This window comes from Ascaphus truei, chromosome 7 (genome assembly GCF_040206685.1).
Source record: "Ascaphus truei isolate aAscTru1 chromosome 7, aAscTru1.hap1, whole genome shotgun sequence".
NCBI classification, from domain to species: Eukaryota; Metazoa; Chordata; class Amphibia; order Anura; family Ascaphidae; genus Ascaphus; species Ascaphus truei.
The window spans coordinates 31,359,825-31,374,713 of NC_134489.1; the positions used below are offsets into that span (position 1 = coordinate 31,359,825).

Genomic DNA, 14,889 nt, shown 5'->3' on the forward strand with positions numbered 1-14,889 from the left:
AATGGCATTCTAACCCCAAATTAAAAAGATGGGTAGAGCTCGAACACGCGGCCTGCTCCCCTATAGAGCTTAACAACTTAATTTGGCTAACTAAAACTTCAAGGAAAAACACTATTTTACCACTTACCTCAATGACTAACTCCATATCTGTTTGGGAAGCTTCAAGATTAAAAAACTCACTCACCTCAAGAAGTTCTCTGATGTCACCCATTTGGAACAATCCTAGCTTTGCGCCTGGTCTTATTGGTTACACACACTCAATTTGGAAACAAAAAGGCTATGAAAGACTCAAAGATCTGGAGGGTTATGATCTAAAAATTAAATCTTTTGACCATCTCAGATTAGAAAAAGACATCCCCCACGCTGAATTCTATAAATACCTCCAGCTCAGATCATTCTATAATAAATTTGCCCCATTCCCCCCATTGACGAATTTTGAAAAGCTCTGTCGGGCAGAAACCGACACTAAGGGACTTATTTCTACAATCTACGGAGAGGTGGTCGAGCCTGCAGCCTCAAAGTTACAACCACCTTCATTCTGCACCCAATGGGAAAGGGATTTAGGGGAAACTCTAGACAACGAAGATTGGACTACTATATTCCTGGGAGCCGCGAAAAGCTCGATATGCACCACACTGAAGGAGAACGCATATAAGGTTCTCATGAGGTGGTACCTCACCCCACTCAAACTTTCTAAATTTATACCAGGGTCCTCCCCATTGTGCCCTAAACAATGTGGAGGAACGGCTGACTTGTTACATATGCTGTGGTCCTGCCCGAAGATATCCCCGATATGGGAAAAGATCAGAAATTGGATCCAGAGAATATTTGATCTCACTATTCCCCCAGACCCTTGGCTGTTTCTTATGAACAGACCCATAAAAGGCCTATCAAAATCACACAATAAACTAATTGCACACTTTGCTCTAGCTACACGGTGCGAGATCGCAGCATTATGGAAACGCCCCGAAATCCCAATTATCCCAAAAATTCGGAATCGTATTTGGTTTATCTGCCAGATGGAAAAACTAACGAGCTTAGTTAATGACACTGGCGACAATTATCTAAAAGTTTGGGCTCCCTGGCTTGCCCAAACAGACATCCCTGGGGTTGAGCGTAACACAATTTGGCTTTAATAGTTATAAATGCGTTCTCCCTCGGGAACATAAAAGCCAATCCTGCAACGAGAACATCACTCTCCCTATACCCATCCACTTATACCGCCGAAGGACCGCGTTAGCTGATCCACAACCGTCACGGCGCCGCGTTGCCTCCTGGGAGCAGATGTATCTTTATCCTCAGAACCCCCCCTTCCCTCTCTCCTTCGCCTCACCCCCTCCACCCCCTTTTTTTTTTTTTTTTTTTATTATTTATATTATTATTTATATTATTTATAATAATTATTATTTACCCCAATACCTTACAGTACGAATGAAGATTCTCACTCACGTGGTTAAGTAGGGCTCGAAAAACTACGTGAGTTTAATATGACTCTGTTATTGTTTATGATATGCTAAATATGCATCTGATGTATTTTTTTTCTATGTATATCATGCATTTATGTATAATAAAATACAAGTTATAAAAAAAAAAAAAAAAAAGATTCCTGGGTGCAGCGGGATCCTTTGAGGGATAATGTAGTAGGATATATTACCCAGATGAAGGAAAAGATTATCCGGATGCAGGATCTGGCTAATGAAAATTTGAGGGAGGCTTAACAACACCAGAAAGTGTGGTATGAAAAAAAGTCCAGAGATAGGGTATTAATTCCTGGGGATAAAGTGCTCCTCTTGTTGCCCGATAGAGAGAATAAACTGGTAGCTAGATGCAAGGTCCATATACCATTGTGGAAAGAAAGGTGGCTGTTAACTACCAAGTAAGCATACCAGGAAGAAGGGGCTAGTCTATATACCATGTTAATTTGTTAAACGGTTGGAAAGAGAGAGAAAAATGGTCTTTGATGGTCATGAGAGAGTGTGAACCTGATATGGCAGGTGAGGCATATCAGAGATTGCAGTTGGAAGCTAAGGAGGATGAGGTAACATCTGGGGAAGAACTTTCAACAGAGCAAAGGGATATGTTAGAGAAACTAGTTACTCGGTATGCACATGTATTTAGGAAAAGGCCAGGACGCACTACACAAGGAGGTTAAAGGCGGCCACCACTGTACCTAATAAAAAGAAGGTTCAGGGAACAGCAAAAGCCTCTTTCATTCTTCCCAGGGTCCGATGCTGCTGCTTCTTTAAATAAAAAGCTGGGACGCAACCTTTCACACTGTTTCTAATACAATTTAACAGAGTATTCTATAAAAGTACAAACGAAAAACATATACAGTAAGGCAAGATTCACTAAGCTCTGGTAAGGTGTATCCAAGCTAGATCTTTCGTTAAAATCAATGGCAGTTGATGTAGGATGGAGCTCCCTTATCGGAGCTCAGTAATTTCCAACTTTAGCCATCCTTTACTGTATATATAAGGATATACAATCAGAGACTGTGCATGAGATCAGTCTGATATCCAAGACTGGAACATCCACTAATCATGTATAGTTTCAGGATTAAATAGCTATGCAAAACTCCCCCCTCCCCCCAAAAATAAAGGCATATGAATTTTGCACATGATTTTATCTGCTGATATAACTCAACCGGTCAACCCCATTGGTAATGGGATATTAGGGCTATAGAAATCCCAGTTTGTACAGGTAGCCCCAGAAATTGAGTAAAACATTTGAGATTGAAGTTTAGTTGTCTTTTTTATATCTGGGTAAATAAAAGAGGCAGCAGGGATAAGATTTTGGAACTAGAATAGACATCGTGCACTATACCATAATGGCTATGTACTCTGAACTATAATACCACAACCCAACACTTCCTAACTGATTCACTGCAACCACTTATATTTCCATGCTTATATCATGGCCACAGAGAACAGACCTTATGCTTGTTTTGATGCTATTGATCATGATATATAGACTCAATAGACACACAAAATTGTATTGTACAATGAACATAACATAATTCTTCTCAGCTCACTTTCTTTCAGGCTCCTTTATCAGTCTGCAGTGCCCCATGTCCAAAAGGCCAACGGAGAGCAACACGCCAAGGGCAAAAGATCTGCTGTTTTGATTGTTTACCATGCTCCAAATGGGAGATCCAAAACCCTGCAGGTGTGTAATACTTACACTTTCTGTACAAATACTGTATTTCCAACATGTGTTACTAATTTAGTTACTGAAAAATATTAGCAATTCATTACCCTGAAATCTATGGTTAATCCTTCCTATACCTGAAGGCTGGATTGTGTAATCCACGGGGTGTATTAGTAATAATGATAATAAATCCGCAAAACGCGAATCGCCCTTTTTTCGATTGAATTGTTGAAATCTGCGGACCACAGGAACCGGCCGATCCACCGGGGATCCAAATTCCCCAAACAGATTGGCCCATCTTTACGTATCACTTTACTTTGCAACATAGGAATAGGGTGCAGGTGTCTGCTCCTAATTACAAATTCTCCAAAAATCAATATACTGTAGACAGACTATAAATAATAGTTTGATGTGCATGAAGAGATTGGAAAACAATGGATTAGGAATCCTTATTGAAATCCTTGTGTGAATTTGGACAACTCTTTCTTGAAACCTATTAACTTTAAGGGAGAAGAACGCTGCTGTACTTGTAGAAAAGAGAAATCCCTTAGTTGTGCACTACACCTTGTAGAAATGATTTAATTCAAACTTCAAACTTTAAAAGACATGGTTTTAAAACAAAGGTGAATATATAACATAAAAAACAAACAGTGTTGATAATATATACAGGGAAAGTAGGATGGCATACAATGTCTCAGGTCTCATTCATTTATGTAGATCTCTACACCCAGCTCATTGATGATTGAGGATGCTACAGTTTCTTTATTGAGATTACTGAGAATCTCTCATCATATAACTTAGTTTGGTAGCAAATATACTATTTAGTATCAAATAGTGTCAGTTCTCTCCTTTGTACATTGATCTGAAATATGGCGGCTTGCCAGAATTCTCTGTGTAGCAGATGTATCTCGTTTTGTTACAAGTATCTATTCTGATAATAACCCCTGAGTTGTTATGTTACTTATCAGTTGTATTGGCCACATAAGAAGTGATCTTTTCCTGTCAAACAGGATTTCCCAAATGAGTCAGTTTAAGAGACCTCTATGCACAATGGCAACTAAGTCATCTAAGCGTATATTTTGTATATTTTCTCCAGTGAGTACCCGCAAATTGTACACTATTTGTGTGTAACATAACAGTTCTACCAGCTACTCCGGTCAGTAATACATACACAGTTTTTTAACCCTATTTGCACCCCAATATCCACCCTTAATCTCCTGCTCCCAATGTCCCTGTCTTGCAGCTATTTCCTAACAGGGATCCTAACTATACCTAGCATCCCTAGCATACATTCCTGCAGGGGACTGTAAAATGAGAACAAAAATATAGGGAAACACATCAAGGCGCACAATTAGTCCCAAGAGCTGACACTTCAGCCCTTGGCGTACGGTCTCAGGGGTAAACGGCTGGACATGACCTTTATTAATGACTAGCTGAGAGACCTGGCGCTGCCCGGGACCAAAACCTTCCGCTCCTTCCTCTCTTCACCCCCACACCTGTCTTCCTCCCCCCCGTTCCCCTCTTCTCTCTCTGCCTCCCCCCAACCATGCGCAGCTGTGGTCCGGTCCCCCCCGCTGTGCTGCTCTGGTCAACCCCTCCCCCACGCAGCACACAGTGCCACACACACCGTGAGACACACACAGTGCCACACACACTGTGAGACACACAGTGCCACATACACAAACCCAGTGAGACACACATACAAACACACATACACATACAGTGTCACACACTGTCACACACACACACACACACACACACACACACACACACACACACACACACACACACACACACACACACACACACACACACACACACACAGTCAAACATACCCTGTCACACACACACACACACAGTCAAACACACCCTGTCACACACACACACAGTGTCACACACACACAAACAAACACACACACACACACACACACACATACCCACACAGTGTCACACACACACACACACACACACACACACACACACACACACACACACACACACACACACACACACACACACACACACACACACACACACACAGTCAAACATACCCTGTCACACACACACACACACAGTCAAACACACCCTGTCACACACACACACAGTGTCACACACACACAAACAAACACACACACACACACACACACACATACCCACACAGTGTCACACACACACACACACACACACACACACACACACACACACACACACACACACACACACACACACACACACTGTCACACACACACAGTGTCACACACACAAACACACACACACACACAGTGTCACACACACACACACACACACATTTTCACACACACACACACATAGTGTCTCACACATACACATACACACACAAATGTCCTCGGGCAACAACAACTGACCCACCCCTTCCCCCCACCGGCGGACACCAGTCACTTCCATCCAGTGTCCGAGCTCCCACCGGTCAAGAAGGTGCCTCTCTCCTGACCGATCGGTCCCGGGTGTGGGGGCGGAGCATGCAGCGCAGGCCGCCGAGCGCACGGCAACCCGGAATGGGCACGAGCCGGTGTAGGGAGGAGGCTGAAGTGCCCAATGAGCGGGAGCAGCCGCAGCATGCGTGCACGCCAGGCACTCTGGATGACGTGAGACTTGAGGCCAGCGCCGAGGAGCGGCTAGTGGTGTGACCGGGGGGAGGGGGGTTGGTGGTGGGGGAGAGGTGAGGCCGGTGCCGTGGAGCGGCTAGTGGTGTGACCGGGGGGAGGGGGGTTGGTGGTGGGGGAGAGGTGAGGCCTGCGGCAGAGGTATATGGGTGTGGGGGGAGAGGTGAGGAGTGTGGGTTCGCCAAGTTGTTCTCGCAATGTGAGTGGTGGGGTGAGGGGGGCGGGGGGTGCATCCATGGCCAATGACACAGGGGGAATACAGGGCCAATCACACAGGGGGAAGACATACACACACAAACATTATTTGGGACTTATAGATATAGATGGCTGGCTACCCCATTTTGTCACACTATTAACTTTGTCATCAAGACAGGAGAAATTATTGTGTTGTCTATGCTATATGCTCTATGTAAAAACTCAGTATCCATTTTTATCTAATAATTATTTTCATTATTTTTTTCTAGATAACAGTGAATGCCTCAAGTGCCCAGAAGATAAATGGCCTGATACCTTAAAAGAGGTGTGTGTGCCAAAACTCATCCAGTTCCTCTCCTATGAAGAGTTTTTAGGAGCCTCTTTGGCTGGTATTTCACTCATTTTGTGTTTGCTCACAGTTTCTGTACTCTGCTTGTTCATAATAAAGCGCAAGACTCCAATAGTAAAGGCCAATAACAGAGAGCTAAGCTACCTCCTCCTCATCTCCCTCATTCTCTGCTTCCTCTGCTCCTTGGTATTCATTGGCCGCCCGACCATGACGACCTGCATGCTTCGCCAGGTGGTGTTTGGGGTCATATTCTCGGTTTGCCTTTCCGTGATACTGGCCAAAACTATCACTGTCATCATGGTGTTCAGTGCTACCAATCCGGACAGCAGGATAAGAAAGCTGGTGGGATTCAGGATTCCCAGATATATTGTTCCTTTCTGTACAATGATCCAGATAATCTTGTGCACTGTCTGGCTGGCCAGTTCTCCTCCCTTTGCAGAGCTTAATATGGCAGCAGAAATTGGAACCATAGTTATTGAATGCAATGAGGGATCCAAAGTGTTATTTTCATGCATCTTGTGCTATATGGGTCTCTTGGCCTTTATTAGCCTCTTAGTGGCATTTCTGGCCAGGAAGCTCCCTGACACCTTTAATGAAGCCAAGTTTATCACTTTCAGCATGCTAGTTTTTGCCAGTGTTTGGGTGACATTTATCCCAGCTTATCTCAGCACCAAAGGCAAACACATGGTGGCTGTAGAGGTGTTTGCCATCTTATCTTCAAGCTCTGGGCTCCTTGTTTGCATATTTTTTCCAAAATGCTACATCATTATAATACAGCCTCAGATGAACAGTAAAAGGTATATAACAGGGAGAAGCAGCAATAAGAGAGGATTGTGAGTAGGACTTAGTTCATCTCACTCACTAATCATCTCAACCTGACTATATGGCTTAGATCTGAAAGACATGGCTATGGAAACTATAGCTCAGGGTTCTAACAGTCCAGAATGACCATTGATGAATGTGCACAGATCCAGGAACATCCAGTACATGAGAATAAAAGCATTTTAAAATGAGTCAGCGTCTTTATTAAAATTTAGTCTCACAATGATATATAAGGTGTGCTGAGGCTTACCAGCGTTTGGTAAATTTGGGCCGTGGAACTCTACAGTAAAACACCAGATGGGAGTAAGGAAAAGTTTGCTATATAGCAGTTGCAATCTCAATTCACTGCACATATGATAACCTTGCATTCCCCATAGAATTCAGAAAGTCGTCTTAACTATTTCTGATTTCATTTTGTATATCCATATACTGTAGATCTACACACGGTACTGTAAACATTTGGAGGCAAATTTTTACAATGGGTGTAGTCTGTCTTTACCATTGAGATTTCTATGATTAATTAAATGACAAAGATATTTATTTCACATTTTTGTCTTATGTATATAATCTGAAATAAAAAAGATATAAATTTACCGTACTGTGTTGTGTGGTCCATCAATTCAGTGCTGGGATGAGTTTTTTTTACGGTTACACTAGTGTTAAGAATGGCAAAATAGGGGATATCTTGGCATGGCTTGCAAACTTAAAATGCTTTAACCGAAGAATTTAACTAAATAGTTGACCATATAATTTGTCATGTTAGATGTATCACTGAGGCTTTTTGTTTTTTGTTATTTTACTTGAGGTCACAATCTCCATAGCAATCCTTTTGACACAAATATATATGGTGTGGTGGGTTTGTGTTCTGAGCTCACAGGGGCTGTGTGTGTTGGTAAAATTTCTATTGGTAAACAATTTGGAGATTTGTGACCCTTCCTCCCTGGTTTAAAACTTTCTCATCCCACCTGTTAAATGGCATCTCTTGTTATGCGCCTATGAATGGCCAGTCTATAAAGGCAGCTCTCCCTGAATTTAAAAGTTTGAGAGCCTTTTGCGGGTGCAGTAGTGTTAGGACTTGCAAAAGAGAGAATACTTTGGAGTGATTTGCAGGCTTAAAATGCTTTCACCAGGAGACTTCCGGTGACGTCACCGCTGATGGTTAGCTAGGAAGAGAGCTCCCGACACCCTCGCACAAATGCTATAAGATTAGGCACTTTCCCCCACCCCAAACCCCCCGAATTTGGAACGCACCCCAACAGCTAACATCAGGGAGATGACGGGGAAGGCTCAAAAGTGGAACCCAAACCCAGTCACCAAATTTTTCGCTCCGACACAGCGCCAGGCAGATATCAGCCCTGAAGGACAAGATGACGCCAAGGAGGAACCGGAGCACGAGGCGCGCAGCGGCCGACATAGCCCGCCTGAAACAGACCCCCCGTTCTGAATAAAGAATTTTTCGACTCTCTCATAGCTAAAATGAGGAGGGGGGTACAGGAGGATACAGAGAAGGCCCTCCAGATCATACGAGCCGAGGTGGGAGCGCTGACAGAAAGAACTGAGGACCTCGAGATGAAAATGGAGGGAATAACCAACGAGCAGGCCGAGACCCACAAGGTGTGGGGATGCAATCCGAGACCAGCAAAATGCCCTCGAGGACCTTGAGAACAGGGAGCGGAGGCAGAACATCCGCCTCAGAAACATCCCTGAAACCATCCCTGAAACCATCACCCATGAAGAACTGCAGCCCTACCTCCGCAGACTCTTTCTTCAACTGGTACCTGGCCTATCTGAACACGACCTGCACGCTGACCGAGCACACCGAGCCCTGGGCCCCAAACCATCAGACCCCAACCGGCATAGAGACGTAGTGCTCAGAATGCACGCCTACTCAGCAAAAGAGCGGATCATGGTGGCTGCCAGAGATCTGCGCACCGTGACGATGGATGGAGTGGACATTCAGCTCTTTAATGACCTTTCTCGCCTAACGGTGAGCAAAAGAAACACGCTGAGACCACTTACCTCTCACCTAAGAGACCAAGGGGTCAAATACCGTTGGGGATTCCCCTTTAAGTTAGTGGTGCTTCGTAATGGCCGCCACTTCAGTGTCTGCCCCTGAAGACGCGAAAGTATTCCTGAAAGCACTGGGGATCCCCCCGCCACAGAAGAACAACCACCCCCCCACGGATGCGATGACCGAGACGGACCCCCAGGATACCCCCCGTGCATCGGAGAGGCTGGCTAGCCAACGACTTTGCTGAACCCAGATGACCCCGCTATTCCTCCGGAACCGAAGGAGACCTAGGGCGCCCTCACCGGCACCCTGCACGGGTCATACCCCAAAGACAACAGTAAATTTCCACCACCCACACAAACATCCATTAAAGATGGCGGCCGCGAACGGTTTTGATGCCTAAGAGCCCCTGCAGGCCCCAACGCACCGGCCCACGAGCCCCCCCCCTCCCCTCCCTCCCAGACCCCTCACCCCACCACCTCCCACCCCCCCCCCCACCCTCCTCCTTTATCTCTTCCCCCCCTACTCCACCACCCCTAACTCCCACCCCCCCCTCCCCCTGCCCCTGCCTCTGTCCCCGCTCTCTGCTCTCCCACGCCTACCCCCCCTCTCTCCCTCCCACCACCCTCCTTCCCAGCGGAGCAACCTGCCCTCTTACCTCAATGCTCCCCCGGCGCAAGGGGAACCATCGCAACAATCACCGAATCCCAGAAAGCTGCCGACAAAAACATCAACTCTGCGCTGCTCTCCTTGCCCAGCAGAGGTCGTCCTCGCCAGACCCCGTTTGCCGCGACCTGCTCCAGACCTCCAGCCCTGAGAGATCCAGCTCCAGCAGCAGCATGCCAGGAACTCAGCAGAAAGATGGGCCTTCCTATAGACAACCACCTGACGTCCCCTTCCCCTCCCAACCACGGAGGGCAGGTCGTATGCAAGAACACTGGCCCCCCGAAAACTGACAGAACTGTCTAAACACTGAATAAACCTCTAAATACAAGGTGCCCCCCCTCTCTCCCCCTCCCCCCTTCCCCCCTCCCCCCCCTACATCCTCCATCCCCTTTCCCTCCCCCCTCCAAGGGGCCAAGGGGAAAAACAATTGGGCTCCCTGAAAGCCCACCTCACTCTTTCCTTATGTGTATCCCCCCCCCCACCCCGTCCCATCCACTCCCCCCCACCCCACTTCTCTCGAGCCACCCACACCAAAACAGACCACAAAATAGATACCAAGCCTACCAACCCCCCCCCCCCCGTCATGGGAAAAATACGGGATCCAGGCCTCATAACCCTGGAAGAAAACTCCCCCCATAATGTCAGCAATTAAAATTACATCCCTCAATGTCAAGGGTCTCAACTCAACCAAGAAACGTAAATTAGCGCTGCAGGAATTAAAAAAACCAAGAGCGACATTATCTGTATACAAGAGACCCATTTCAACTCTAATGACCCCCCCAATACGTTCAAACAGACCTTCCCCCAAGCTTTTTACGCCTCCTCCCCCGTCAAAAAGAGGGGAGTAGCCATCCTAATAAAAAATAGTGTGTCATTTGCCCCCACTAACATAATCCGAGACCCGGATGGTCGGTACTTGCTCATACAAGGATCCCTAGCTGGAAATGCCATTTCCATAATAAATATTTATGCACCCAATGAAAACCAAGTACAATTTGTTCAGGACCTCTTGGAATCCCTGGAACAAGCTGTACTAGCCTCTCTGCTGGTGGTTGGAAATTTCAATTTGGTGTTGTCACCAAAGCAGGACAAATCCTCCCTCCCCTCCGCCCAACACACAATCCAAACCCATCAAAAGGCAAAAAGGTTTAGAGAGATTCTACAGAATTTTTCCCTCACGGATATTTGGAGGGCCCAGCACGTAGGCCAGAGGGACTATACGTTCTTCTCGGCCCCACGTCAATCTTACTCGCAGATCGATTATTTTTTGGGATCCACAAATGTCCTCCAGGCGTCCTCCCATTCCAACATAGGGCCGATTACGTGGTCTGACCATTCCCCGATAGATTTGACCCTATCTCTCCCGTTCGTGAAGCACTCCTCCTATAATTGGAAACTAAACAATTCCTTACTAAACGACCCACAATTGGTAGAAACTATTCGGCACAAACTGACCACATTCTTTGAACTAAACAAAGGGTCAGTTTCTACAGCGTCAACACTGTGGGAAGCCCTCAAAGCAATAATCAGAGGCGACCTAATATCATTGGCATCCTACAAAAAAAAAACTAAACTAAAAACACAAAAGGCGCTTACTGATAAAATAATTTCCCTCGAACAACAACACAAAAAACCCCCCTCCAAAAACCTACTCAGAACACTTGACAAAACAAGAACTGAGCTAAAGCAATCACAATTGGAAGAAGTGGAGAGAACGCTTAAATGGACCAATCAGAGATTCTATGATAAGGGTAATAAGGCCGACAAACTCCTAGCATCAAAGCTTCGGGGCATCAAAACAAAGGCTCAGATCACAAAAATCCGCACTAAAGGAGGCCACACCACTTATGTAGGAAAAGAAATTGCCCAAGAATTCGCAAATTACTATACGGAGCTTTACAACCTCCACCCCCCCAACCAAGACCCATCTGAGGTAGATTCCACCATGCGATTTTTGGCGAGATGCAACCTACCATCTCTCACTGACGGGGAACTCAAAGCCTTGAATGGCAAAATCACCCAGGAGGAACTGGCGCAAGCCATAAGCACCCTGAAGATAGCCAAAACCCCTGGCCCTGATGGCTTTTCGGACGCATATTATAAAAAATTTAGATTGTCCCTCTCCCCCTTTTTACTTGATATGTTTAACTCCTTTCTAGAAGGAGCACCGATCCCGGGGACAATTTCGGCTGCCAACTTAGCTATCATCCCTAAGGAAGGAAGGGACCCGCTGCAATGCGGTAACTACAGACCAATCTCCCTACTTAATACAGACCTGAAACTCTTTAGCAAGATCCTTGCAAACAGGCTAAATCCTATTCTCCCCAGACTAATTCATATAGACCAAGTGCGCTTCGTGTCAGGAAGACAGGCCTCTGACAACACCCGCAAAATTATTAATATAATCGACCACGTGCATATCAATAAACTCCAGGCAATGATCCTGAGCCTAGATGCCGTGAAGGCCTTTGACCGGATCAAATGGACCTTCCTTGATCAAACAATGATCAAATTCGGTTTCTCAGGACATTCCTAGAAGGGGTCCGAGCACTTTACCAGAACTCCACCGCATATCTGAAACTACCAGGAAGACAATCCAGTCCGATCCATATCAGAAATGGAACCAGACAGGGTTGCCCCCTATCCCCATTGTTTTTCGCAATCTCAATAGAACTACTGTCAGCCCAAATTAGAGCGGACCCAAATATCACAGGCATAAACATAGCCGACAAAAATGATAAAATATCCCTTTTCGCGGATGACGTTATTCTGACCTTAGCTGACCCACATATTCCCCTCCCCAACTTACACAAATTGTTAGATCAATTTAGTCAGGCCTCAGACTATAAGATAAATATGGACAAATCTGAGGCACTGAACATATCCCTCCCCGAGACCACATGGAGACTTCTCCAATCAAACTACAAATATAGATGGAACTCGTCCCACATAAAATATCTAGGGATAAAAATCTCTAGAATGTATTCCTCGCTATACAAAACTAACTACCCCCACCCCCCCTTTTTAACCAAATTAAGAGAGACCTAGAGACTTGGAATACATACCAGATCTCCTGGTTTGGCAGAACCGTCTCCGCAAAAATGAATATTCTTCCCCGCCTATTATACTACTTCCAAACCCTCCCAATCCCAATACCACTAGCCGAATTAAGAAATATACAAACACAAATCATGCACTTTATATGGAAGCAACGGAAACCCAGAGTCCCGAGATCCGTGCTCATGGCAGCAAAGACACGAGGAGGACTGGGAGTACCTGATGTGGTCAGATACTACCACGCAGCCCAACTCAGACAGGCAGTGGTTTGGAACAATCCCCCGAGTTCAGCCTGCTGGCTGGAAATAGAGGCCAGTTACATATCTCCTGTCACCCTCCCAGTACTACTATGGTCCCCAGAACACAAAGAAAAACCTCCCCAGAGATTTGAACAAAGAGCAATGAAATGCACGTGGTTTATCTGGTCCAAAAATAGAGGGAAATACGGCCTAACTTCATCCCCCTCCCAACTCACCCCCATACTTGGGAACCCTGAATTCCCTCCGGGGTGCTCCCAGGCCCAGATCGGTCTATTTCAAGACCTACATATTAGCACGGTTGCGGATCTGCTAGAGAATGATGAAGCTCTGTCCTTCCAAGAGCTCAAAAATAAACTAACAGCCCCCCACCTCTCCACTTTCGCATTCTTCAGATAAGGCATTTCCTTAGAGCTCTATCTCCATCCTCAAAATTCCCTCCCCTGACCAAATTTGAGTCCCTCTGCCAAGTGGGAGAATATCAGAAAGGGCTAATCACGGCAATCTTCAGGGTAATAGAAAATTCCCTTCCCTCACCCACACATGCCTATATGCAAAAATGGTGCATAGACCTCGGCATACCATTAGAGCTTGAGGATTGGGAGGACATCTGGGAGGCAGACCCCAAAACTTAAATTTGCTCAATTACAAAAGAAAACATATACAAAATACTATTTCAATGGTACCTGACCCCGAGTAGATTGAGCCAGATCTTCCCTGGCGCAACTGACTTGTGCTGGAGAGGATGTGGATAAAAGGGTGACATGGCCCACATTTGGTGGACATGTCCCGAGATCCAGCGATTCTGGTCCAGAGTTCAGAGATTACTGGACGAAACCCTGGGCCTAGAGGTTCCCCTGGACCCTCTGACATACGTGCTGGGCAGCCCAATAGAGGACCTCCCGGCCCCCGCGGCCAGGCTGACTTCTGCCATACTTACGGCGGCAAGATGCTCAGTGGCGGCAGCATGGAAGCAACTGAAAGCACCCTCGAGGAGGACAGTAGCAAACAGAATAAATATAGTAATGAATATGGAAAAATTAACAGCCATGCTAAAACAAAAAATGCCACAATTCTATAATACTTGGGAACCCTGGATCAACTCTGGAACGCTACCCCCAGATTAGGCCCAATAGATGAGTAATTTGCCAACAGAAAGTTAGGAATAGTGGAAAGGTTAACTCACCTCCCCCCCCTAAAGGGGAAGCGAGAGAGAAGTGCACCCCCCCCACCCCCCCCCCACCCCTTTATTCTCCCCCCCACTCCTGTCATTCCCACCTATCTCCCCGCCCTGAGTCTTCCCCAGCTCTGCTTTCTTTATCAAGATCAGAGAAAATTATTTATGGAGACTTTATACTCATCCCACAATCAAGTTCAATTACCCTCATTCTGTATTACACCCTAATGATTGTAACCCCTGTCTGTAATTTTATATATGTGTCTTCAATAAAGGAAAAAAAGATTGAAAAAAAAAATGCATACATATTTAATCTTATAATTTGTCATGTTGGATCTAGAATTGAGATTTTTTGTCCTTTGTTAAAGTACATGAGGTCACAAGCTCAGTAACACTCCTTTTTGACAATAACATACTGCTGCGGCAGCTTTTATTTGAAAACTTTTCAGGGGCTTAGCGGTTACATTTTCTAAATTTTACGCGCTTCCCCGCATTCATGCCGCATTCATGCCACAGTCGCGCTGCCCAGCACCCGCGGCAGATCCGCGGTTGATTTGTTTAATTAT

At 45.7% G+C, this 14,889-nt stretch overlaps 1 protein-coding gene across 1 annotated transcript in view; it reads left to right on the forward strand.

The window, feature by feature from the left end:
* The window catches only part of LOC142498896 (extracellular calcium-sensing receptor-like), a 28,397-nt gene extending 21,095 nt beyond the window's left edge, over positions 1 to 7,302 (forward strand). Inside the window, exons 4-5 of the mRNA XM_075607520.1 lie at positions 3,042 to 3,165; positions 6,254 to 7,302. Of these exons, the coding sequence (XP_075463635.1) occupies positions 3,042 to 3,165; positions 6,254 to 7,170 (1,041 nt within the window). The 3' untranslated portion in view covers positions 7,171 to 7,302. The remainder of the gene's footprint in view (positions 1 to 3,041; positions 3,166 to 6,253) is intronic.
* Positions 7,303 to 14,889: the final 7,587 nt, after the last annotated feature.